The sequence below is a fragment of the Artemia sp. Qi Xiang Cuo genome, unplaced genomic scaffold (assembly GCF_049724085.1).
Source record: "Artemia sp. Qi Xiang Cuo unplaced genomic scaffold, ASM4972408v1 HiC_scaffold_2950, whole genome shotgun sequence".
Classification (NCBI taxonomy): domain Eukaryota; kingdom Metazoa; phylum Arthropoda; class Branchiopoda; order Anostraca; family Artemiidae; genus Artemia; species Artemia sp. Qi Xiang Cuo.
In genome coordinates, this window is record NW_028300348.1 from 26529 (window position 1) to 53339 (window position 26811).

Here is a 26811-nt window from a genome sequence, read left to right on the forward strand (position 1 = left end):
AAAAATGTTGAATTTTCCATTTTTTGACAGAAGAAAGATCACGGAGGCGTGTTTATTTGTTTTTTTTTGTTGGTTTGGTTTTACCCATGGGTGATGGTATAGACCCAGTGGTCCTAGAATATTGTCGGAGGGCTCATTGGAACAGAAATGAAAAGTTCTAGTGCCCTTTTCAAGTCACCAAAAAAAATGGAGCGCAACTAGGCCCCCTCCCACGCTCCTTTTTTTCCCAAAGTCACCCGATCAAAATTTTGAGATAGCCATTTTGTTCAGCATGGTCGAAAATATGATAAAAATGTCTTTTAGGATGACTTGATCCCCCAAAGTCCCCAGGGGGAGGGCTGAAAGTTATGAACTTTAATCAATGTTAACATATAGTATTGGTTATTGGGAAGTATACAGACTTTTTCAGATGAGATTTTTTCAGGTAGGTGGGGGAAGGAGAGGGTCGGGGGCTATATGGAAGGATCTTTCAATGAAGGAAGTTTTCATGGGGGAAGGGAAATTGCCATGAAGGGGGCGCCGGACTTGTCAGCATTATTTATTGGTTATTGGGAAGTATACAACCATTTTCAGGAAGGATTTTTTCTGGAGGGGGGGGGGGGGCTACCGGAGGGGAGTACTCTGGAGAATATTTACGTGGAGGATGTTTCTCTGGGGTAAGGGACATTTCTATGAAGGGGGCGCCGGATTTCCAAGCATTATTTAAGAAACGATGAGAAGTTAAATAAAAAAAACAAGTTTTTTCAACTGAAATGTAAGAAGGAATATTAGAACTTAAAACGAACAGAAATTATAACGTATGTGAGGGGGTTCTCCCCCAAGTCAATACCTCGCTCTTTATGCTACAGTTTTTTTTAGTGCTTTAAAAAGAGCTATCTATTCTAATTAAACGGCCTTTGTGATTCAGGGGTTTGTGAATCAAAATTTTTTTTAAATTTTAACGTAAAGAGCGTTTTATTGACTAAGGCGATAACCCCTTCATATAAGTAATAACATATACTTAATAAAAAAAACAATAAAAAAACAAGCGATACGGCTCAATAATAATCGAAAATTTTAAAAAAGAAATTTTGATGTCAATAAATTTATAAAAATAATATGTTTATAATGCTGATCCTAAATATAAAAATTTTATTAATTTTAGTATTACTCATCAAAGGCGACGAACCTGAGAAAATTTACTCGATTTTTTAAAGAGGGGGGAAACATCCCCTAAAAGTGAAAGAATTTTAATGAAAATCACACCGTCAGATTCAGCGTATCAGAAAACCCTATTACATAGGTTTCAAGCTCATATCTGCAAAAATCTGCAACTTTGTATTTTTTGCCAGAAGAAAAATATACGAATATAGAAGTTAGTTACGTAAGTTAATTTGTAAAGACATCCATTTAGTAAAAGAAAAGTAAAATTTTTATTCAAATAAAAGCTGCAATAACTAAAAAACGATCAGAAATTAAATAAAAAAACAAGTTTTTTAAACTGAAAGTAAGGAGCGACATTAAAACTTAAAACGAACAGAAATTATTCCGTATATGAAAGGGGCTGTCCCCTCCTCAACGCCTCGCTCTTTACGCTAAAGTTTGACTCTGTCTCACAACTTTATTTTTTAAAACAATAAAAAACTTTAGCGTAAAGAGCGAGGCGTTGAGGAGGGGACAGCCCCTTTCATATACGGAATAATTTCTGTTCGTTTTAAGTTTTAATGTCGCTCCTTACTTTCAGTTTAAAAAACTTGTTTTTTTTATTTAATTCAGATAATGGATTGAACTCTGAATCCAGTTGTATGTTTATTTCTTAGCTATCTTCGTAAAGGTGCAGATTAGCTACCCCTAATAAAAACAACCCATTTCTTTCTGTATATTATTCAGTTAATTGGGCATCAGTTAATTCAGTTAATTAGTTGCAGAGATACTGCCAAGTAGAAGCAAAATATAAATAATTCGTAAGAAGTTCTTACTGTATATTGCCATCATTGGCCCCCCAACCACAAATGAAGCATAGTTTTTGGGGTGTAGCGGCAATGGGCCTTTGAGGCCTGAGCCTCGATCCTTAATGGGTCCACCCCTATTAATAATAATAATAATAGCCTAATACTATATATTGCAGTTCTATTTGTAGGGCCTCTGCACCCTATACTACAGGGAGAGCTACACTGCACCTTCACCTTACTCTATTATCCTGGTTCTATTGGGCAGTACCTCCGTACCTATAAGGTAGGGTAGCTAATCTGCATCTTTAGCACTATTTCAATATGGTCCTTTATTCCAAACTTACCAAATATTTGATACTTACTACACAACTTCCTCGCTAACTAAAAATAAGCATCACTTGAGCTCAAGATATTGTGCTCTGATGAAATCTAGCTTTTTGAACAGACTTATGAGGTAAAAATTCAACTATTAAACTTGTATACTTATAATTCATTTATTTTAATGCTAGAGTTTACCTTTAAGGATTGAACAAATTGAATTTTTGTCAAAGCACATCACTTTTTCAGATTCATTTGAGGCCCTACAGATCACAGATCTAGAAAATGGGCAGTCCTCTGTGGAAGTACTTCCGGAAAGTAAACGCCAAGCCTGTTGTCTGCCTAGTCTGCAAATTAAGCGTCATGACAGCCGGTAACACCAAAAATCTCCAATCCCATCTAAAAAACAATCACAAGAAGGAGTTCAACGAAATGGACAAGCAGCCGGTCCTTGGAAGAAAAAGACCTGCTAACAGTACTGAAGAGGAGCCAAACTCGAATACAGACTCAGAAATGGAGAACGAAACTGAAGTGAACAGAAGTTCCAGTGAACAGAAACAAGTCAAGGTTTCAGAGTTTGCTCAGCCCTTGTATAATAAGTCTCATCCTCGGAAAAAACAATGTGATCGTCTGCTGGTCAACATGATCGCAACTGACATGCAGCCTCTTTCATTGGTCAAGAATACTGGCTTTCAGCAGTTCTGTAGAGCTCTAAATCCCAGCTAAACGTTACCGAGTGTTGAATCTATAACGAGAGACTTGCTCCCAACTTACTATCAGCAAGAAAAAGAAAAATTATCCATCCAGCTTGGAAAAGCACACTATGTTGCTCTTACTACTGATGCATGGACATCACGGTCTACAGAAGGTTATATGGCCGTTACACTCCATTTTATTCATAAATTCAAGATGCACAGCAGGGAGATCAGTTCAAAGAAAATCGAAGAGCGTCACACAGCAGAAACTCTCAAGAGACTTTCGCTGGAAGTAGCAGAAGAATGGAAAATAAAAGAAAACGTTGTGGCCATTGTCACAGATAATGCGAGCAATATCAAGAAAGCAGTTAACAATGCCGCCAAGGAACTGAAATCCGGCTGGAGGCAAGTATCGTGCTTCGCGCACACGCTAAACCTTGTCGTGCGTGCTGCAATAGACGAGGCTCCAGGCTTCAATCCGCTACGTTCGAAATGCCGAAATGTCGTTAACTACTTTCATCGAAGTGTCATAGCAGCGGACAAACTCAGAAGCAACCAGCTGTGTAATGGACAAGTCGTCTCCAAGAAACTCAAAGCTGATGTTGCCACTAGGTGGAACTCACTTCTTCTGATGGTCAAAAGTTTGCTTGATGTGAAGGATGCAGTTTCTAGTTCGCTTGCAATGCTTGGAAAGCTTGAGCTTCTTTTTACGGAAGACGAATGGGAAAGTCTCAGGATTATCATAGTCTTGCTTCGCCCTTTCGATGAAGTCACAGTTGAAGTCTCGGCGGAAAAGTCCCCATCGATTTTGAAGGTCCTGCCGCTGACAAAGATCTTGATCCGCCATCTAAACTCCATTTCGAGTGAAACTTGCGATACTCCCGCAGCCGAACAGCTACGTTTACGTTTGATCTCCCACATGAAAGATCGGCTCCAGGGACTTGAGCAAGTGACGCCTATAGCAGTGGCTACGTATCTCGACCAACGGTTCCGGAAAGCATACGGATATATATCTCAGGGTGCCACTTCTTCTATAGAAGCAAGGATTGCAAGAGAGCTTGATTTCCTATCTACTTCAGTGGACGCAGCCGAAATAACTGAAGCAATGGCTTCATCCAACAACTTAAGTGGCCTATGGGGAGCCCATGATGAGCTCATCGGTGCTACAGAAGGGAACAGTTCAACGACAGCTGCTGCAGAGGGCATCCTCAATCTAACAAGCTACAATCGTGAGAACTCCGTGGCTCGTACTGCTGACCCCTTATTGTGGTGAAAGACGCATTGCCAGTCTAGGAAGGTCCTCGCAGAAGTTGCCCTGAAGTTCCTTTGTTTTCCAGCAACTAGTGTCCCTTCAGAGGGTGTTCTCCAAAGCTGGTCAGCTGATTAGCGAGAGGCGAAACCGCCTAAAGGGAGATAATATAGACATGTTTTTATTCCTTGGACAATATTGTCCCCCCCCCCTTCACGGCTTTTTGGATGCATTCATCGCATTCAATCACATACGATTGTAGTTTTGTTTGTTTTTTCTCAATACTGAAGTAAAAATTAGTACAAATAAACGTTTTTAGGTCTACTAGTTATTTCCTACTTGGGCCTTGTCAATATCGTTATCGAAATATCGATATATCGAAATTCAAATACCGATATTTCGATATTCCGATATTTGCCAATATCGCCGAGCACTACAAATTAGTATATCACACGCCGTTCCCATAAAATGTATCTTTTATACACTTCATCAACCACATTTTATCGGGGACCACTGACGCACATAGCTAGGAAGTGGTGAGTTCTCAATTTCCTATTCAGCATACACATACCAGGATGTTTTCCTTATCGTAATAAAAAGTGGTATTCTAAAACATTGTATTGCGTCTTAATGTTTTTATTAAAATCACAAATTTGACTTAATTAAAAAGCTTCACCACAATACTCCCTATTTTAAGAAGAGTTGCCCCCAACTCTCAGTATTTTACTTTTAAAACAACTTAATTTTGCACATTGTTTACTGCCATTTTTGGGTCATTCTGTGCATATACCCTCAATGGGTTTCTTTAGGGTCATGTTTATGGCCAATATATGCCATGTCCTTTCTTTCAAGGATATCAGTTTTTGGAATGTATCCTTGTTATTCTCTTTTCTCTCTTTTTCTTTTTGTCTTTAGGACCATAAAATTCTCTTTTCACCCTCATTCTTATATGCATCTTTTTGCTTCTATGCAAAGGAAACGCTTTTCTTAGCTATGCAATACGTTGCATATCTCCCTTCCCCTAGTTGATGATGCCCTCATTATATAATTAAATTATTTTATGTTATGCATTTATTTTTACAATTAAAACATTGTTCATTGTTTTCATATAAAAGGATTATGTTTCATTCGCCATGGGGGATTAATAATATTATATACATTTTTTCCTTTTACTAAAAGTTATGATAATGTTTATTAGATTATATTCTTACACCTTACATCAAAACAATGTCACTTACATATTGGATAATATCTTAAATATACTGACAATAATTGGTTTCTTTTTTTAAATACCAAGCTTCAATTGTTTTTCTTACGTTGTATTTTATTTAGGGTTAAGTATTTTTTTTTGGTTTTTTAGTCTAGAAAATGTTAGGGGAAGGAGGGAAAAATGTGTTCTTCAAAATTTAGGGGGGAAGTATTGATATTTGATTTAAAGATTTGACAATAACTAGAAAAATTGTCATCATAGAAACATAAGTTTGAAGTGGAGTGTTTCATAGTACTTTAAAAAAAATATATTTTACAGGAAGTAATATTTTTTTTTACAGCAAACTTAGTGAATTTAACTTTAGTTCCCTTTATTACACTTTTGCAGAGATTTTAAAGGATAAAAACTCTAAATATAAACCTAGATCAGCATTTTTGATATGAAAATGATGAAAGTTGTATTCAAAGACAATATTGAAAGGGCCTTAATATTTTTCTCTCTTTGTAGCATCACCACAGTCAGCCCATGCCATCCACTATTATTTTTCAAAGTTTTAGTCAATTTAGAGCTTAGGAACTGTGTTAACAGTATTTTCCATGGCAAACTACATCTAGTTTTAGAATAAACAATAGTTTTTGAACCAAAATGATTATGCATTCATAGAAAATATTGAAAGGACCATAAATTTTTTCTCTTTTTGTAAGATCACCATAATCAGTCCATGCCATCCACTATTTGGTTTCAAAGTTTATGTCAATTAAGACTTTAGGAACTTTGTTAACAGTATGTTCCATGGCAAACTACATCTAGTTTTGAATAAACAATAAAAAATAAGCTGAATTATCTACTCTTAAAATCTCAATTTTAATAAATAACAGCCAAACTTTTATTCCAAACCTGCTTGTAGTTCTCCTATTAGAAATACCTAAAAAATAATATATTTCCCATACATGACAATTTGTTTAGTGTAGTTGTTTAAAAACTATTTATATTATGTATGTTATTAATCATAAAATCTTTTGATTATAGCAATATTTGTCTTTACAGCTGATGATTGCCTCAAGCTATGGGTATTTCTAAAGAGAAAGTTTGTGGAAGAGAGGAAGGCCACCAAATCTAGAAGTGGAGATGCTAGAAAAGAGGGAAAATAAGTGTGGGTGCTGTTGAAATATATGGGATTTATGGGACAGTACCTACAAGAACGTGCAGATTCCTCTACCCAGAAGTGACTCCCCAATACAGACTCCTGTACCCAGAGGTAACTTCGCGACGATAAGAGTTCCAGAAAACAGCCCAGGTATGGATATTAGGAAAAAAAGCAGGAGAATCAAATTCAAGTAATGACTTTCACTAAAAAAAAATGATAGTACATCTTCTGTGATTGACCGGATAGCCCTTTCTACAGAGAGCTTTCTGAGCCAGTAATGCAGCAATGCTAATGCAACCAAAGACCGAGCAAGTTTAGTGGGTGAACTTATATATACAAAGCTAAATGGTCTTAGTGTAAGACAGCAAGTAGTGATGGTAAAAAATTAATGATTTATTCTATGAATTTGAAATGGAACATCTTCCAATAGAGTGACCTTTTTATACTTTAGTATCATTTCATCACCATTTCAATAAAAAAACTAGAATAATAAACTTTTGTCTGATGTTAAAGCGTTATAGCAGCATTATGTGAAAGCGTTATGTGACTAGCAGCAGTGCCTCTTGGATGACAGGCATACTAAAGAAAAATCATAAAGTATACTCTTATGAGAAAATGTGAACGTATATTTTGACCCTGTTCCTCCCACCTGACATTTAAAGTCTCCTCCCCCCCCCAGCATAAGAAAGTAATAAGTTCCAACTCAATCCCTTAGCCACTAGATAAAACTGAGTAGACAAAAATATGCATAAGATTTATTACTATTCTAATTTATTAAAATAACTTTATAATGAGAAACAATTGCTTTGCTTGAGGCTTCAGGTACCTGCCATGTAGCATTGCACAGTTGTTTTCTGTTGATGATTGTCTGGGAATCACCAACAGAGGCAAGGACCATTGCTGATATACGTACATTCTTGGAGCCGCGAAGAGATCATAATAGACCAAAATGGTGAGAAAAAAAATCAGACTTTATTTACTGTTAGCTAGGTGGCAGTAAACTTAACAACTTGCAGACTCAGTGATTATTGCCAATATTTTTTACTGCTATGATTTATGGTGTAGGGCTAGTATTCATAAGAAAAGCGTAAAATTTTACAGTATTTATTACCACATAACAATTAAAATCACTGAGAGGTAAAGAGGTGTCAAAACGCCACCCTATTTACATGCTCTTCTTGCCAGAACACACGACCTTTGTCAGAAGAGAAATATTTGGCCATGTATTCTCGCTGCTTGATATCCACCTCACCAGCCCTGTTAGAGGTAATTCGGTTGGTAATTTTCCTCATATTTGCCAACTGTTGATCTGCCCTCCAATATACATTTTGGAGGTCATTGGAGTCCACACATGTTGCTGTGGCATACGATCTGACACCATTTGTGATGTCATCTGTGAGGAGGTAATTATGCAAGTAACACGCAGCTTTAATCAGGATAGTGATGGTGCTTGGCTTTAAAAGTATAGGGGATCTAAAAACTCTCCATTTGGAACTTAGAATTCCAAAATCATTCATTTTGTTCGGGACAGACGATAATTAAATGTTCGTTCCAAAGCTGAGAGGTCCTTACCTCAAAAGGTACGTGCCATATTTGGTTTTAGAGGACAGACTTCATCGCCCACAAACATATAAGGAAACTTAAATGATTGTGGGCTCATATTTGGAAGAGGTTGTGGTGTAGGTATGTCCAATCTATTTTCATTCAGGGCTCACCGAAATGCTGAAAATGCAAATATGCAAGCGTCACCTTCACTTCCAAAGCTCCCTATATCAACATATGTGAAACGGTAATTTGCATCACACACAGCGAAGAGGACCATCGAAAAATAAATTTTATAGTTGTAAAACTGGATTTCTAAATGTTTTCCATCAATCGATCCTAGACAATTTGGGAAATTCCATCTAGGCCAGCATTCTTCATTGATCTTGAAAAAATCTTCTTTCGATGGGAATTTGAGGTAATCTGCTTCCAAAACTCGACAATTTCTTCCAAATTGTCTTTTATAATACCTGATATTTTTAACTCGTAAGTTGCAAAATTGTACAACTGTGGGTCTAGCTTTCGCAGATGGTTTGCCAATTCTTTTGGCTGATACAACATCAGACTGAGTAATTGGTATGCCAGGAAATTTCCCAGCACATAGTGACATGAATCGACTTTCTGTGTTTTCGATGAAGGCATCTCCTTTCACCCCGAAGACAGTGATTTGGTTGCTTAAAGCCTGCTGTTCAAAACGGTCATTTAATCTTGCCAGGTTGGACTGGATAGGCCTGAAATAGCTTTCAAGGTCTTTCATGGATGACTCTAAAGTAGCCAAAGAAGATTCAATAGAAAATATGCGTTCGTTGTTGCTTATCTCAAGAGATAGTGACATAATTTTGCATGAATACCGGGTCCTCTGTCATTTTAATCACTGCCTCATCTACTTGGGTAGAGATCTTAGCCAATATGAGGTCATCAAGTAGTCCTTTTACTGAAGATTTAAGGTTTTCAGGATGCAGAAAATCTGCTCGCATTTTATATTTGATTTTTATACTATTTATGTAGTTAGTGAGCATGACAGGGGTCGTACAGTGAGCAACGTCCAAGCTTAGGGACTTAGGGGCCTTCCTAAGACCGATATAGGGACCAGATCGGGACGGCAATGCAGTAATCAGGTTAGCAAACCAAAGAACAGAAACTGAACAAGAACAAGCCGTTCTGGCGAGACGCTGTTTATCAACAGTCGTGTTCCAGCGACCATCAAAGGTCATGTTGATCAACATTGCTGATCAAAACGACCCATAATTGAAATCTGTGTTTGTGAATCTTGTGAGCAGATAAAGCGGGAATTTAAAAAAAGAAAAATCACGGCAAAACATTATATTGTCCATACAGTTGTAGAAGAAAAAAAATGAGATAATTTGCTATGAATGCTTTTATATTTATTTCTTATACATCGAATGTTTTTGTTTAATTATCGTTCACATATATGGGTGAACTAAATAAAGGCCATATATCCTACAAGATTTCTTAACTTAGGTCAAAATAAGGTGAACAGACTACCCACTGCCTTTTCTAAACACTACTATATCTAAATGTAATAATAACTTCACTTTAAAACATGCCTCCTCTCTCTTATGATCCCATATATAGGTTTTATAAGATTATAATTGCTTGGTAAATATTTAACTGCTATATTTGGCATATTTGTTCGGCCAAAAATGATGAATTAAGTAGGTAAAGGTCTAAAATTTAGCGCTTTTAGAAGGAGACATACAGGAACAAAGAGGGACAAAATGGTAAATTTGTAGATATTTTAGTAAATTTGTAGTTGGCTATATAATTTAGCTGGGATGAAAGTGAAAATGTCATTTGATGCCTTTTTTTATTCTCTTTCATAATTCAGTAGTTGCTTCTGGGGCCAATTGCATCTTGAACCCTTAAAGAACCCTTGAAACCAAAGGTGTTTCATTTTTGTAACCTCACAAAGAAGTTATCAACATTAGGTAAGTTATTTAACCCTTTGATGCCTGAAGGTTCCCTCAGGAACCACAAATTTCAGAATTTTTTATTATCAAAACTACACAAGCTAGCCCCTCAGGGTTGCTATCATTGTGCGATAGTAAACGAGCTCTATTCCCAGTATTTTTTTTCAGTTTATGATCGTCTGCCTTTGGGTGAGATAATCACGGTCGAAGTAAGTACATTTTGCCTCCTTGGATTTTTCAGAAAGAAGGGCATGTATTTTTGTAATTGACAGAGTAGTGATTTGTTCTAGAGTTTTTACTTCCCTGACCTGGCAGAGAGGAAGGTCTGACAGTTCAAATGAAGTGTCGCTTTCATCTATAGTGTGAAAATTAAGAGAAGGGAGGGGCCTCAAAAATATTGGTTCCTAGAGGAACCATCCGTCAGAAATGGGAACTTTTCAGGCGACTGAACGTATATGGAGTGTGATATTCTAAGATATCCCGTAACCACATTTCTTACGCCAATATCATATAATTCTGATGATTCGACCATGCTAAATAGGATCTGTAGCTCTGAGGAGCTTGAGCTTGGGGTTGCCATTGTCAATAGTAAAATACTAAACTTTCTGTAGCTAAATTACGAAATTTCCTGTAGATACAATTAGTAAGATTGACTAAGTTTCTCAACCAATATGTCTTTTCTAGGGTTGCAATGGACGAATCTACATCTACTGCACCAAAACAGCGGAAGATGAGTACTCTACAATTATGAAGAAACTACGTTGACGCCCAATTTCATTGGCACAAGCTGTGAATTTTGTTTTTTGTCCAGATGGTACTTCTGACCTGGAAGACCTGCAAAGTTAAGACGGAAACCCATCTGATCCTCAGTATGTTCCTCCTGGCTAATTTTAATAAGAACTGCTCAAAGCTGAAATAGAAACCGTTTAAATTGAGGCCAACGACTGTGACAGTCAGGATGAGTCTCAAGCTAATGAAAGTGAAGAAACACAAACACAACAAGCCCCAAGTATTCCTACTGTTAAACCAATGAGATGACGAGACATTTCTTGAAGGAGAGTATATTTCATCCCACCAGACACTCTTTGGAATGGTCAGCTTTGAGTCAACCAAGAAATGAGCGCCAAGGCCCCATTAGAATATGTCATGTTGTTTTTCCGATAATGAAGTAGTAAGCAACATACGCGATTAGATGAATATATATGCAATTCAGAAAGAAGGCAAGCAGTTAGGCGTTTCTTTGAATAACATTAAGTTTTTTCTGGGAGTCCTTGCGTTTACAGGAATAGTGAAAATGCCCTCCTATCGCAGCTACAGGTCAAACGAAACTCGTCACTCCTTGATAGCCGATGCTATGACAGGTGACAGATTTGAACTGATAAAGAAGTATCTGCATTTCAATGACAGTGTATCGCACAAGCCTCAGGGTTAGTCGACCCTGGTTACGACAAGATTCATAAAATTCGTCCCTTGATAGAGAAGGTTCGAGCCAACTTCATGAAGATACACCCGGAAGAACACCAGCTCATTGATGAGCAAATAGTTCCGACGAAGCAGCGAATATCGCTGAAGCAGTACAATCTGAAAAAACCACATAAGTGGGGATACAAGTTCATCTCCAGAGCGGGAATAAGTGGATTTGTGTATGATTTAGAAATGTAAGGGACCAGTTGATACAAGGCAAGGGACCAGTTGATACAAGCGATTTGGGGGTTGGTGCTGACTTTGTCCTCCGACTTGCGAGGGGAATCCCAAACCACATGAACTACAAGCTCTTTTACGACAACTGGTTTCCGTCACTAGACCTGGCCCAAACCCTAAATACCCCGGGTGGCTACAGTTAGAGTAAACAGGTTAAAAGGCTGCGCTTTGGAACTAGACAGCAAAATGAAAGCGCAAGGAAGAGGCTCGTATGACTGGCGGGTGGAAACGCAGTCGAATGTTGTAGTGGTGAAGTGGTATGATGATAAGCCAATTCACTTGATATCAACCTAGGAAGCTGTGGATTCTGAAGGTACCTGTGACAGGTGGAATGGCAAGTGAAAAGAGCATATAGAAGTAAAGAGACCACACTGCGTGAAGGAATACAGACGCTTTATGGGTGGCGTTGATCTTGCCGATATGCTGATGGAGCTGTACAGAATTGACTTCAAGTCCAGAAACAAGTGGTACATGCGAATTTTCTTTTTCCATTGTAAATGGGTGGATCCTATATCGCAGGTGTCTTCCTACTGGACAAAAACCTATGAACTTGTTGCAGTTCAAAACGGACGTTGCACGCACCTTACTGTCTGGCACATCCTCAGCGACTCCTAAGAGAGGCAGACCACTCAACGAAGCTCTATCCCAAAAGAAAATAAAGTATAGTTGCCGCCCACCAGACTCGACGAGACTCGACGGCCAGGAGCACTTTCCAGCTTGGATAGACAGCAAACAGAGGTGCCGAGCTTGTGTTCAAGCCCACTTCAAGGTGAAGTGTATTATGTGCGAAGTGGCTTTGTGTTTCACGCCAAACAGAAACTGTTTCCTATCTTACCACACTAGCTAGGCGATGTCTGACTATGTGCTGTTACTGCCGGGTCAATCCGCGCCAAATCATCCAATCGTGACTGCGCGTGAAATTCCAATTTTGCTGAAAAAATTCTCAGCTGTTCTCTTTATTGATCGTACACACAGGATTTTTTTTTTTTGAAAGCTAGTTTTTCGGGACAAAATTTCCAAAGTTTCAAAATTCGCAAAAAACGAGGTTTTTTGAAAAAAAAATCCAAAAAGTTAGTATTTTTATTCCACTTATTTATCCAATTATCTACATAGCCAGGAGAGGTTGGATGGAAAAAATTGAGGCAATCCGATAACGACGGAAGAACTGACGGCCAACCGAAGTTTTTGAACCCTTTTGCGAAAAAGCAGAACTTCAAAAATCTGTAAATTCTTAACGGTAAGAGCTAGGATACCATTTTTTTTATTCTTGTCCTCTTGTCACCAGGTACAAAGGGAAGTTTTGCATTTTGTCCTATCGCTTTTAGTTTCGGAGATATTTTCATAGAATTTTGACAAATTGTGAAATTTGTCACTTTTCATCCCCAAACAAAGCTCTGTAGGCAACGCGATCCAGGAAAACTACTTATTAGGTCCTAAACTACGAAACATACCTACCTGAAACCGTAAAAACCTCGATGGCAAAATTCGATCCTGATTTTTAAAAGAAGATAGAAGTTGGACCGTTTTTCAAGTAAACAAAATGCATGCGGAATGAACTGCTGCAAGTTTAAATTCTTTGTTGCCAAGCAGTTTATTCAAATATCGAAATCACACAAATTGACCGATTCCTTTCTCCAGAGTAAGTTAGTGTGTGGTAAAGCTTTCTCAGTTAGTTAATTATTAATTTATTAAAAATATATATGATCGAAATATGAAGTTTGGAAATACCACTTTTTTATTAAGATAAGAAACATATACTGCTATGCTCTGTGTAACGGGAAATTAATAAATTACCACTTTCTAGCATTTAAGTGGAAAGGTGTGGTTGATAAAAATGTATAAAAGATACATTTTATCGGAAGGAAAAATCTCTTACTAACTATATGCCGGACTGACCTGTGGTCTGTTGTTTTAGCAATACTTTGGGACCTTGATTTATAATTGTAAGTGTTTAATTTATATTTTATTGTTGTGCTATTGAGACTTGTGGGCTATTTGGGACAGCTAGTCCCAGTAGCCAGAATACATCCAATTTTATTATATGATAAATGAATAAAAGTATTGTATTTTATACGAACTCTCTACGATCTATTTTTAGCCTTTCGAACATACTCAGTCGGTACGCCTCATTAGTTCGGTCATAGCCTAAGGCACGCTACCAAAGTTCAATTACCTTAGGGCCAGAGTTTATCTCCCCTATAAAGGGAGAATAAAAGCATCTAAGACTACAACCCCCAAATACAACAAATAACACTTCACAACAACTGGTGGTCGCTAGAAAAACTGGGTCGAGAAGGCTAGATAAAAATAGTAAATTAAAAAAAAATGGCTTTACCAAGGGAAAAGATGACTTCCCTATCAACAGTGCCTGAAATTGCAAAAGTTATACCAGAATATGCGGGAAATTCAGATGTAGATGAGTTTATCGAAAAATTAAAAATTTTCGATGAAATAACAGAATTGTTTGAAGATAAGGTCAAAGAGCAATGCGTTGCAGCCAGATTAAAGGGAAGCGCCCTTAAACATTTTGAGGCAATTAAGGAAAAAGAGCCCAAGGACATCAGTACTCTAATTGAATCTTTTAAAACAAGATTCATTGAGACAAGCATCTCCGAGAGGCTAAGAAGAGAGGTAGTCACATTCGATACCTCAACTAGTATCAGACAAAATTTGTAGATCTGTGTGTTTACAATTAGAGAAAGGCGGAAATGACGAGACAGTACAGAAAGTACAACTACATACTTTTACCCAAGGGTTACCAAAAAAGTTATTAAGACCGATATTATCGCAAAAACCTGATAATTTAGAGCAGGCTATAATACTAGTCGAAACAGAGGTAAAAATTGACGAGGCTATGAAAAAGTTTGACCAGATGTCAATAAATAACACAGGAGCCCAAGAAAATATAAAATATGAAAGAGGACAGAAAAGGGTGAACTTTGAGGAGCCGAATCGTGAACAAAAAAGGCATGAGGAAGGCCAATCCTTCCCACCATGGACTGACCCCTCCCCATTTGACGACCAATCCCATGGTATTAGATCCTTAATGACTTGGAATACCAAGTATTATGGACACCCAACCTCCTCCTCCTGAGGAAAATTATAGATCAAATGGTGGCATGTCAAGAATATATAGAAATAGATATGGACCCCACGAGGAAGGGCAAATTACAAAGGAATATGGGAAAAGATTCTATTGCTACAATTGTGGCAAACCAAATCACTATGCGGCAGATTGCTGGCATAAAATACCCAAAGAAGGCCAGACGTACAAAAAAAAACACCAGTTCAGAACGCAGGGGGACAGAAAGTTAGGAAGACAGGGAACAAATAATACTTGGCAAACATCTAATAATATTCCTGAATTTAGGCCTAGAAGGCAAAAGGTTAATAATACCCAGGGTCAAAGTAGCAGTACTGAAGAAAACTGGGATAATCCCAGAAATTTTTGGCCAAACAGTGGGCATTTAAACGGAGAAACCAGCCTGTAAGGGTCGACAGAGCTGTTTCCTTACAAAGACCCCTATATAGTTTAGAATGTTGGGATACAAATGTGAATAATAATAATCTACCGATTCTGCGTTGTTTTAAAATTGAGTGTTTTCAAAATTTACCATGTTTACTAGATACAGGTACATCTAAATCATTAATTTGAGAGGAAGTCTTTAATAGATTTCCTCCTAGTGTCAAAAATCGAGTAAGCAGATGCCAAAATACCCTAACATCAGTGACAGGGCACAAGCTGACAATTTTGGGAGAATGTCCGCTAAAATTTAGTGCAGGAAATAAAGAAATAACAGTAACAGTAATAATATGCAAGCAGCTACCATTTCCTTGTATTCTAGGAGTAGATGCCATAAGAAAATATGGGATTGTATGGGATCCCAAATCCAATACAATCACGATAAACCAGGCAAATGAAAGTAATAGGCAAATTTGCGTAACAACAAACAAAGAAAGTGAAGATTCGAATTATAACCTAAAAATAAGCGGAAAAATTACAATAGAAGGGGGAACGACAGCTCAAGTTCTAGCTACATTAAATGAAAAAGATGAAAGGGTTAAAACGATGGATGCCGTGATAAGGGAGTACACAACAAAGGAATACACAATGTTTTTTGCGGAGAATCAAGTTATAAAAATTGACAATGGTAGAGAAAACACGCAACTCTGAAATCTAATTGATAATCAAATGTAACTGAACCAGATCGAACTTGTACGCGTTGGAAAAATTTCGAACTAAAGAACATAATCGCCAACCAGTCCAGCATTAAGCGTAAACTTCACTAGCCACGAATATTGATGCTCATTAAAACCACTACCAGAAGAAGAGTATGGAATGACAAAAACAGATTTCTTGCAACAATTTGATTTAAAATATTTACCGGAAAACGTAAAAACTAGGGTGGAAAATATTGTTTGGGATTTTAAATGGACTTTCGCAAAACACAAATCAGATTACGGATTAACTCACTTAATCACGCACAAGATATCAACAGAGGGCCCTCCAATCAAAAATTCACTACATAAAACACCTCATCATTTAAATCCAGGGCTAGATAGCCAAATAAAAGAAATCGAAGATCGGGGTATAATTGAAGAAAGCTTTAGTGATTGTTGTTTGCCGCAAGGTATTGTCCGAAAAAAAGATAGAACTGGCATATTATGTAAAGACTTCAGAGCACTGAACGTCGTCACAATTAAAGACGTAATGAAGTTACCAAGAATTGGTTCCATTCTATATTTCTTAGGGAGTTCAAAATATTACTCTAGTTTCGATTTAATTGAAGGATATTGGCAAATCACATTAGATGCAGAAACTAAGCATAAAGCTACAGTAATATTAGACGATGGGAGGACGTTCAGATTTCAACGTATGCCATTCGGCTTATCATTTAGTCCAAATTGTTTCAGTAGGCTAATAAATCTGGTGTTAAAAGATACCGAACCAGGAAGGAAAAAAGATACCTTGGCTTATTTAGATGATGTAATTCTGTTTAATGAAAACTTGGATGACCACTTGATCGGACTTAGAAAAATACTGGAAAAGTTTGAAAAAGCTGGCTTAAAATTAAAACCAGAAACGTCAAAAATAGTAGTACCAAAATTAGTATTTCTTTGACACCTGAAAAAACCAAGGTGATATGTCATCAAATCCAGAAATAATTAACGTCATAGAAAATTTGCAACCTCCTTAGGATCAAAAAAGCAGCATATTATTTTTATGATTGTTAAGCTATGTTAGACAAAACATTAAAAATTGCGCCTCATCACAAGAGCATTTGACGAATAATTTATGGACATCAATTCCGTTCAAATGTTCAGAGGACGCAAAAAACGCTCTAACTGAAATAAAAAGACAATTATAACAATTACCAGTACTTAAGTTACCAGATTCGTCACAAAACTTGTGATTGCGAACAGATGCTTCAAGGTACGGCATGGTAGTCATATTATTAAACATTTATTCTGATAGAAGAGAATCAATAGTTCAATACGCCAGTAGGTGACTGACGGAAGCAGAAAAAAAAATACCCGACAGTTGAAAGGGAGTGTTTGGCAGTTGTAGTATTTACAGAATATTTTCGACAATTTTTACTTGGAAAAAAATTTATATTAAGAGTAGAACAAAAATCATTAGTTTGGCTACATACGATGCAAAATACTTCAGCCCAACTGACACGGTGGATACTGCGTCTTCAAGCATATTCGTATGCTCCAAAATATATAAAGGGTCGTACAAATATTTCACCAGACTATTTATCACGAAATCCAGATAAAAAGGAAAATGTGATATCAACCATCTAGAAGGAACTGGAAGGGGTAGAAATACTGTCTAATGAAAATATTTCAAAGCATCAAAATAAAGACGATTTTTGTTTAGCAATGAAATCCTTTTTATCAAAAGGAACGGAACTGCCAGAGCACTTTAAACATTTTTTAAAGGACCTAGATAATTTTGATCTGGACGAAAGTAAAAATCTTCTAGTAAGATATCATAGACCCTCGCAAGAATATAGAAAAAATGACTTAAAATTATTCCAGTGATTCCAAAATCTCTGGAAGGAGAAATTTTACAGATTGTACTTGCAACAATTAGCTGTCACATGGGAGAAGTAAAAACTATGGGGAGGCTGAAGAAAAATTTCTACTTTCCAAAAATGTACTGCAAAGTAAAAGCTTTTATACAAAGCTGCCAAGAGTGCGCCAAACAAAAGTCGCCACCAAAGGCCCCTAGGGCTGAATTAGGTCAATACCCCACCCCTTCATGGGTAGGAGAAATAATGTCAACAGACGTTTGGGGATCGGGTGGAAGTTTACCAGTTTCCAGGAAAGGAAACAGGTGTTTACTTATCATAGTCAACCATTCTAACTCATATTTGTACTCTATTCCAATTCCAGCTGAAAGGACAAAAACTATTGAAACCTTTTTGGTCAATTGCCTAGTTTTGGAAGAGGGGATATATACTAGAGTTTTACTCAGAGAGACTTGGCACTATGTTAAAGCAAAGTTATTAGGAGATATAGCGGAATATCTTGGGGTTGGACGATGGTTTACGTTGTCATATCTTGCAGCCACCAATGGAAAGGTTGAATGTACGTATAGGAAATTAGCTTACATGCTGGGAATACATGCAAGAGAGGAAAATGAAAATTGGGATGAACATTTGCCATTTGTAGTCTTTGCAATAAATATGGCTTTTTCACGTACCTTAAAAGAAACGCCATTTGTTTTTGCAACACATAAGAGATCCCAGAATGTGTTTAAATAAAATAGAAAATGACAGAATATATTACAACTTAGACCAATATAAGCAAGAAATGGTGATGCGAATGAAAAAAGCTATGGAAAAATTTAAAGACAATCTGGCATATGCGAAAACAGAACAAACAGAAAAATATGACAGAACAAGCAAAAATATAACGACTGACTGTCAAGGAGATTTGTTTTATGTTCACAAAACAAATCTGGAAGGAACAAAAAGTTAAAACCAAAATGGGACGGACCTTATAGGATTACAAAAATCCTACCAAATAACTTAACGTATGCTCTAAAACATCAGCATAAGGAAAAAGCAGAAGTAATACACCATAATAGAATCAAAAACGAATATTCTTCCAAACCGTGAAAAACAGAGCCTACATTTTCAGAAGAAAAAATAGAAGAAACGATATCATAAGTCTATATCTGAAGAGCATATGAATTTTTTGACCTTTTTAACGACCACAACAGTTGGGAGAAGTGGAAGGAATATTTAGCACAGACTTGGCTGCAAACTTTCCACAACAAACAAAAAGTTCAATATACATCGGATACAAGTGATGTAAGCGACATAGAAGAACCTCAAACACAACCTACTGGTTTAAGACATAATAAACCAGAGGTTAAATCCAAAGAGGAAGAAAAATTGGAAGAAACCAAAGAATTATCTGATTTTCATGCGCTAGACTCACTTAGAGTCATAGCACAAAAATAAATTTTAGAACAAACTCCATTAACCAGACGCGAGCGAACAGAATGTGACACAGAAAATTCTTCGACAGAAAGCGATATAGCTGAACCTGGGTCATCGTCAAGAAAACCTTCTTTGAGAGAAAAATTATGTAGAACAGTGAAGAAACCAAAGGGGCAGCAAGAAGTTCCTTTGTCAGCAGCACAAGTCGCTAAAACACTCATGAAGAAGGCTAAACATCAAGAGAAACAACGATTAAAGAGATTTGACGAGGCAACAAAACAGCACTCGGACTCAGAGCCTTGTAAAGCAAACTATAGAAATCACGGAAAAGCTTGCAAATATTATAAAGAAGAAAAGCAAACATTTGGAGTCCAAAACTCGGACCAGGAAACGGAGTAAGGCAGAACAAGCACAGCATCCAGCAGATTAATATTTGAATAAAACAATAATAACAAAAAAAAATTAAAAAAAATCAAACGAGTACAAAATCCACTAAATAAATATCTATATTTTTTTTAATCGGTACATAGATAACATTAAGTTTCCTTCAAATACATATCGCCAGTAAAAATTATGAACGTCACATTCCAAAGTCAAATTATTATTTCCGATCGGAAGTGACGTCGTAGGTTCCTGTAACAAATGTTGCTTTCAAGATGAGATAAGCCTTTGCGAATTCTTAAACGTCCAATTGACAAAACAAATAAGTCTTCAAGCACTATAAGAGTTGAAACATGAACAATCAATTCCCTTATAAAGATGGGTATTCACCAAAACAAAATTACAACTCCTTGGAATCTGAAAGAAAAGATAATTCTTTGGCTTGTCATATTGGAAAAAAAATATTTTTTTTCGGGGGGGAGGGGGATAATTAAAAAAAAACCAAGTAGGGTTGTTTACTGAAAAAGGGTCATTGGACGCTAGCAAATTTGGAGTGAGCTCAATCACTGCTGGTCTCTCGTTGTTAAGTACATGCAATGCATTTACTGACCTTTGACTCTTTGAGGTGAAACTTTCAGGCAAATTTGAAAAAAAAATTGTTTTAGAAAATTTTAAAATAATTATAGTAGGAAAAAAGGCAAGAGTTTACGTTAAGTGCCGGCTATGTGTACAGGCTAGCAGTGATCGTGTTATAAATAGTATAATATATAATCAACTAAACACTTACCAATAAGAAAAATAGGTATAAACAAGAAAACATAGATAAAACGGGTCACAATTCAAAAAGCATAGCATATCGTGAAGCAAAATTTTTTTTGGGTATAGTTAATTTCACATATTAAATAAATTCACAACAAACCATTAACAGGAATAACAGGGCGACGACATTGCAGATGAAAAACACCAATGACAGGACAATTGGCATTTAAAAATGAAACTGCTAAACGTCTTGTCATTGGGGGGGTCCACCAAGCTAACCAAATATAGATCAGAAATAAAAGTCAAACTGAAGAATGTTTCAGCTGAGTGTTCGGGTAAGGTTCCAAGTCCCAACAAAAATAAATGCATGGGATGTTGTAACATTACCTGAGCACTATACCCATACACTTGTAGAACAGAGTAATAGTCAAAATATGACGAAAGGGACAAACTACACTCAATGACTGTATAAAACAAAAGCGCAAATTAAACTGAGCAAAATTCCAGACACGAATTATATATTAAAAACTATTGTAGGGAAGCCGCAAAAAGATAAACGCTATCTCTGAGCAACTTTTGGCTCGACATAGGCACAAATTTTTGGTAAAATTCCACAGACATGGAATATATGTCTGCTACGAAAACCACACAAATTTGTGGGAAGCAGGATATAGGAAAACGTACATTTTTATTAATAAAGAAAAATTAGCAAATGCAAGGCAAAACTTAATTAAAAGTGTAACAAAAAAAGAAATATGGAGATAAGGATATATTCCTTGGAAAAGAACCACCTTTTTACTAAAGGGAAGAGCCTATGGGAAGATTTTAGCTACAAATAAAAAGTGTAGAGATACATAATATATTGTTGTGTCTCGTGTTCTTAATAAACCTATTAGATTGAACAGGATCACAATGAAAACTGCTGTTGAACCTACCAGACGCTTTTTATGGTGATCAAGCACCAAATAGACATTACTGAGGTGAGGGCACAACAAGAAGGTAAAACGTCAGAAAATTTCATCTCAAGCTTTTTCAAACTGATTTTCAAGCTACAAATTTAGCTATTGTTGAATATACTTTTGAAAAAAAAAATATTCTTTTAGAAGATAATAAACCTTGAATATGTGAATTACTGCTCATAAACCTAGAATTATGCAAAAAAAAACTAGTCTCAGGTTTTTGACAACCATTGAGCACGCATAACTAATTTAATGAGCAAACTTAGTGCTTGACACATAGACGTAGGGTGATTTTTTTTGTACTTCATAGTGCATAAAACAATAATTTTATTTGTAAACTCGTGTTACTAAGAAATGAACAATAAATTGCTTCCCGAGAAAAAAAGACTTACCTAGACGGAAGTGGAAAGAACCACTTATTATAAAGGCTTATTAGCCTGAACTTGGGGATATTTCATAACTGCTTTAATGATTATGGGATTGATTATATATGTTTTTAAATATTGGTATTATAGGAAAAATCAAACCCCGGAGGGAAGGATGTAAGAAACCCTGTCTGCACGAAACCATAATCTCTCGCAAAGAAATTAATTAATTAAAAAAAAAAGAGAACTTTTATCTGCAACCGTAGACAACAGTTGGCACTACGAGTGCATAAATATGAAAATAAAAGAGTACGATAAATAGTGAAGCGAGTTCTTTGCTATGACAGTAGTAATACTTTTGATTGCAATTAAATTGGTATTTTGAGTGTTTTGAAAATTGAAAAAACAGTTATAACACATTTTAGTGTTCCTTTTTGAAAAATTTACTTTGAAAAAAAAATGCTTTGTGTATATTTAAATTACTATATAGTGTTTTAAAATAACTTTTAAAACTTTAACCAAATGTATTTTTTGGTAAATGTTGTATCTAAGTTTTGTTACTTAACAATGCTTGTGTAAGTTTATTACACATTGCTTGTGTATATACTATGTTTTTAATTTACTTTAAATTTTAACTAGTGATGTAATGTTATATGTAAATGTTTGACCTCGAGTCAAAGTATTAATATTTTTTTTAATTGTAAAATAATCAGTTTAGTAATTAAGTTTGAAAGAATAATTCAGCAAGGAATATAATGTTTTAATTTAAGCGGGACATTATTTTTTGAGTGATTAAAAAAAGTGGGAAAAGTATTTAAAGTAATTAAATTTTGACGGTATTCATATATACTAAGATAGGAGTTTTTAATATGTTATTTTAAGTATCTAATATGTAATGATAGTTTTGACATGTAAATAATAAAAATGCAAATAAAAAATACCCGAAACGAAAGTTTTCAATTGTAGTAGCGCATTGTACTCCGAAAACGAGTAAGAAAACAATTGGCTTCTTATTTAACAACAACAAAAAATTATTTGTATTTATTATTGTGTGATTTTTCTTCCTTATGTATGCACACGTTAATGCTTTGTTTGTATGCTGATATTAATATTTTTCTTTAGATCACAGACCTAGTTTTTTTTACATCATATTTTTGGTTGATTTTTACCAATATCAACTAAATTTGAATGCAACTTCAGACAGTTTTGGTCCATGTATGATACTAATATTAACCAATTTCTGGTTCATTGCTAGAGATGATAGTTAATATAGGCCAAGATAATCTTTCTATCCAGGACCGAAACGTTTTCCTTGTCCGAAATCAATGTCAACAGAATCCAATAATAAGTGAGAATTTACTACCAATTTATTGACTGACAAGTGAATTTAAATCCGTAATTTTCAATGCTTAAGATGTATAAGCAAATGGCTTATAGCCTAACATTCATTAAGTTAAGGTAAAATGTGAAGAAAATGTAAAGTGTTGTGTTTAAAGAAATATGTGGTTACAAAACAAATTGTTATATATTGACTAACCAAGGCATTGCTAAAAAAAAATAAAAAAAAATAAAATAAACGGTATATCAACCAAATCACACAGATAAATTAAACTATTAATGGGAATTAAATTTAAACTCAAAAAATTCATAAAACTTTTCTAATATACATCTAATTTAAGCAAAACCACTAATATTATGTTTAAGCCGCTTGGGGTCAAGTAAAACAGAAGATGCATATGAAGAGGGTAAAAGAGAAATTGCCAGTCCAAGAGACAGAGAAAATGAGGAACAAGGATAAATGTCAAATTGAAATCCTTTAACAGAAAAGAACATGGCCTATATTGGACCAGAAACATGACCCTAAGGAAATCCATTGAGGGTATATGCACATAATGACCCAAAGATGGCAGCATAATAGCTTTAGACGAAATTAAGCTGTTTTAAAAGTAAAATATTGAGAATTGGGACAATTCTTCTTTAAATAGGGAATATTGTGGTAAAGCTTTCTCAGTTAGTTAATTATTAATTTTAGTAAAAATATATATGACGCAAATATGAAGTTTGGAAATACCACTTTTTTTTCAAACAGTTCGTGATAACGAACTGTAAGTAAGGAGCGACCCGGCTCAATGGTAACCGAAACTCTAAAAAACGGGATTTTGATACCAATAGATACATCAAAAAAATCAGATTTTAATTCTGATTTCAAATATATAAGTTTCATTAAGTTTCATCTTACCCATCAAAAGTTACGCGCCTGAGAAAATTTGGCTGATGTTCGAAATCAGAAGGAAATACCCCCTAAACGGTATAGACCCAGAATTAAAATCACACCATTAGCTTCAGCGTATCAGGGGATCATCCTTTCGATGTTTTAACCACATACATGCAAAAATATGGAATTTTAAATTTTTTGCCAAAAGAAAGATCATGGATGCGTGGTTATTTTTTTGTTTTTTCCAGGGGTAATCGTATTGACCCAGTAGGCCTAGAATCTCTTGAGATGGCTCTTTGGAACGGAAATTAAAAGATTTAGTGCCCTTTTTAAGTGACAAAAAAAATGGGGGACAACTAGGCCCCCTCCCACGCTCATTTTTTTCCCAAAGTCACCCGATCAAAATTTTGAGATAGCCATTTTGTTCAGCATGGTCGAAAATATGATAAATATGTCTTTTAGGATGACTTGATCCCCCAAAGTCCCCAGGGGGAGGGCTGAAAGTTATGAACTTTACCCAATGTTAACATATACTATTGGTTATTGGGAAGTATACAGAAGTTTTCAGGAGGTTTTTTTCTGGTCGTGGGAGGGAAGGGTGGGACGGTGGTTATGTTGGAGGATCTGTTCATGATGGAAGTTTTCATGGGGGAAGGGAAATTGCCATGAAGAGGGCGCCGGACTTGCCAGCATTATTTATTGGTTATTGGGAAGTATATAACCATTTTCAGGAAGGATTTTTTCTGGGGGGGCTAGAGGAGGGGGTTACTCGGGAGAAGAGTGCCTTGGAGGATGGTTCTTTGGGGTAAGAGACATGTCTAGGAAGGGGGCGCCGGATTTCCAAGCATTAGAAATTAAATCGATCATTAGACGATCAGAAATTAAATAAAAAAACAAGTTTTTTCAACTGAAATGTAAGAAGGAATATTATAACTTAAAACGAACAGAAATTATAACGTATGTGAGGGGGTTCTCACCCAACTCCGTACCTCGCTCTTTACGCTACAGTTTTTTTTATTGCTTTCAAAAGAGCTATCTATTCTAATTAAACGGCCTTTGTGATTCAGAAGTTTGTGAATAAAAATTTTTTTTAACTTTTAACGTAATTTTGATGTCAATAAATGTATCAAAAGAATGCGTTTATAATGCTGATCCTAAATATATAAATTTTATTAAGTTTAGTATTACTCATCAAAGGCTACAGGCCTGAGAAATTTTACTCGATTTTTTAAAGAGGGGGAAACATCCCCTACAAGTGAAAGAATTTTAATGAAAATCACACCGTCAGAATTCAGCGTATCAGAAAACCCTATTACATAGGTTTCAAGCTCATATCTGAAAAAATCTGCAACTTTGTATTTTTGGCCAGAAGAAAAATTTACGAATATAGAAGTTAGTTACGTAAGTTAATTTTTAAAGACATCAATTTAGAAAAAGAACAGTAAAATTTCTATGCAAATAAAAGCTGTATTAACTAAAAAACGATCAGAAATTAAATTAAAAAAAATAAGTTTTTTAAACAGAAAGTGAGGAGCGATATTAAAACTTAAAAACGAACAGAAATTATTCCGTATATGAAAGGGGCTGTCCCCTCCTCAATGCCTCGCTCTTTACGCTAAAGTTTGACTCTGTCTCACAACTTTTTTTTTTAAATAAAAAACTTTAGCGTAAAGAGCGAGGCGTTGAGGTGGGGACAGCCCCTTTCATATACGGAATAATTTCTGTTCGTTTTAAGTTTTAATGTCGCTCCTTACTTTCAGTTAAAAAAACTTGTTTTTTTTATTTAATTAAGATAAGAAACATATCCTGCTAAGCTCTGTGTAACGGGAAATTAAGAAATTACTACTTTCTAGCATTTACGTGGGAAGGTGTGGTTGATAAAAATGTATACAAGATACATTTTATCGGAAGGGAAGATCTCTTACTAACTCTATGCCGGACTGACCTCTGGTCCGTTGTTTTAGCAATACTTTGGGACCTTGTTTTATAATCGTAAGTGTCTAATTTATATTTTATTGTTGTTTTATTGAGACTTGTGGGCTACTTGGGAAAGCCAGTCCCAGTAGCCAGAATATATCCAATTTTATTATCTGATAAGTGAATAAAAGTATTGTATTTTAGACAAACTCTCTACGATCTATTTTTAGCCTCTCGAACATACTCAGTCGGTACGCCTCATTAGTTCGGTCATACCCTAAGGCACGCTACCAAAGTTCAATTACCTTAGGGCCAGAGTTTATCTCCCCTATAAAGGGAGAATAAAGGCATCAAAGACTACAACCCCTTAAATACCACGAATAAAGCTTTACAACAAGTGGGATGCGTCATCGAATTATTTGAAGTTCAGATATTTCACTCATAGTCGAATAATTGCTATTGACCGTGAATGAAGTATAATTCATACCGTACTGTGAGGATTGTTAAATGTCGGAATTAGAAAAAATAGCTCTTGAAAAATGTTGTGTTGGACTTCATTTAAATAGCGAGTGTCACAAGAAAACATTTTTTCGCAAAGAAGGACTTAGACAATTTACCGATCTTTCAGATCAGAGTCACGAGACAATTTTATTGAGAACATTTATTAGCTCCATAGAGCGTATTTGCTTTCATCATGAGCAATTCTACCTTCATCAGTTTGCTAAGGCTGTTCCGAGAATCTGCTGTGATCCATTTGAGTTGCACACCTCTTGTCCTCGGAAAGGAACAAGAGCTATAACACTAAAAAACGCTAGAACCTTGTCTCGTTTCAAACTTATACCCGGTTACAAGGTGTGTGCTGAATGCCGCACCGAAATTGACGATCGTGCCTACGAAGAGTCCGATGATGACATTGTTAATATCCCTCAAGTTTCTAACGACGGATCTTTCTCATACAATTCCCAGCCTGATTGTTCCTCAAGACAATCTGCAGCGAACGCAGCTACAGTTGTTTCAAGTTTATTTGAAAATAT

General features: G+C 35.9%; 1 protein-coding gene and 1 pseudogene across 1 annotated transcript; one reads left to right on the forward strand and one right to left on the reverse strand.

Moving 5' to 3' along the window:
* Window positions 1-3158: 3158 nt before the first annotated feature.
* On the forward strand, window positions 3159-4217 carry LOC148938767 (E3 SUMO-protein ligase ZBED1-like). Its single transcript, XM_089107550.1, has one exon. It carries the CDS (start codon window positions 3159-3161, stop codon window positions 4215-4217), a length of 1059 nt encoding a protein of 352 aa, XP_088963676.1.
* Window positions 4218-7698: 3481 nt separating this feature from the next.
* On the reverse strand, window positions 7699-8849 carry LOC148938768 (uncharacterized; annotated as a pseudogene).
* Between the last annotated feature and the right edge of the window lie 17962 nt (window positions 8850-26811).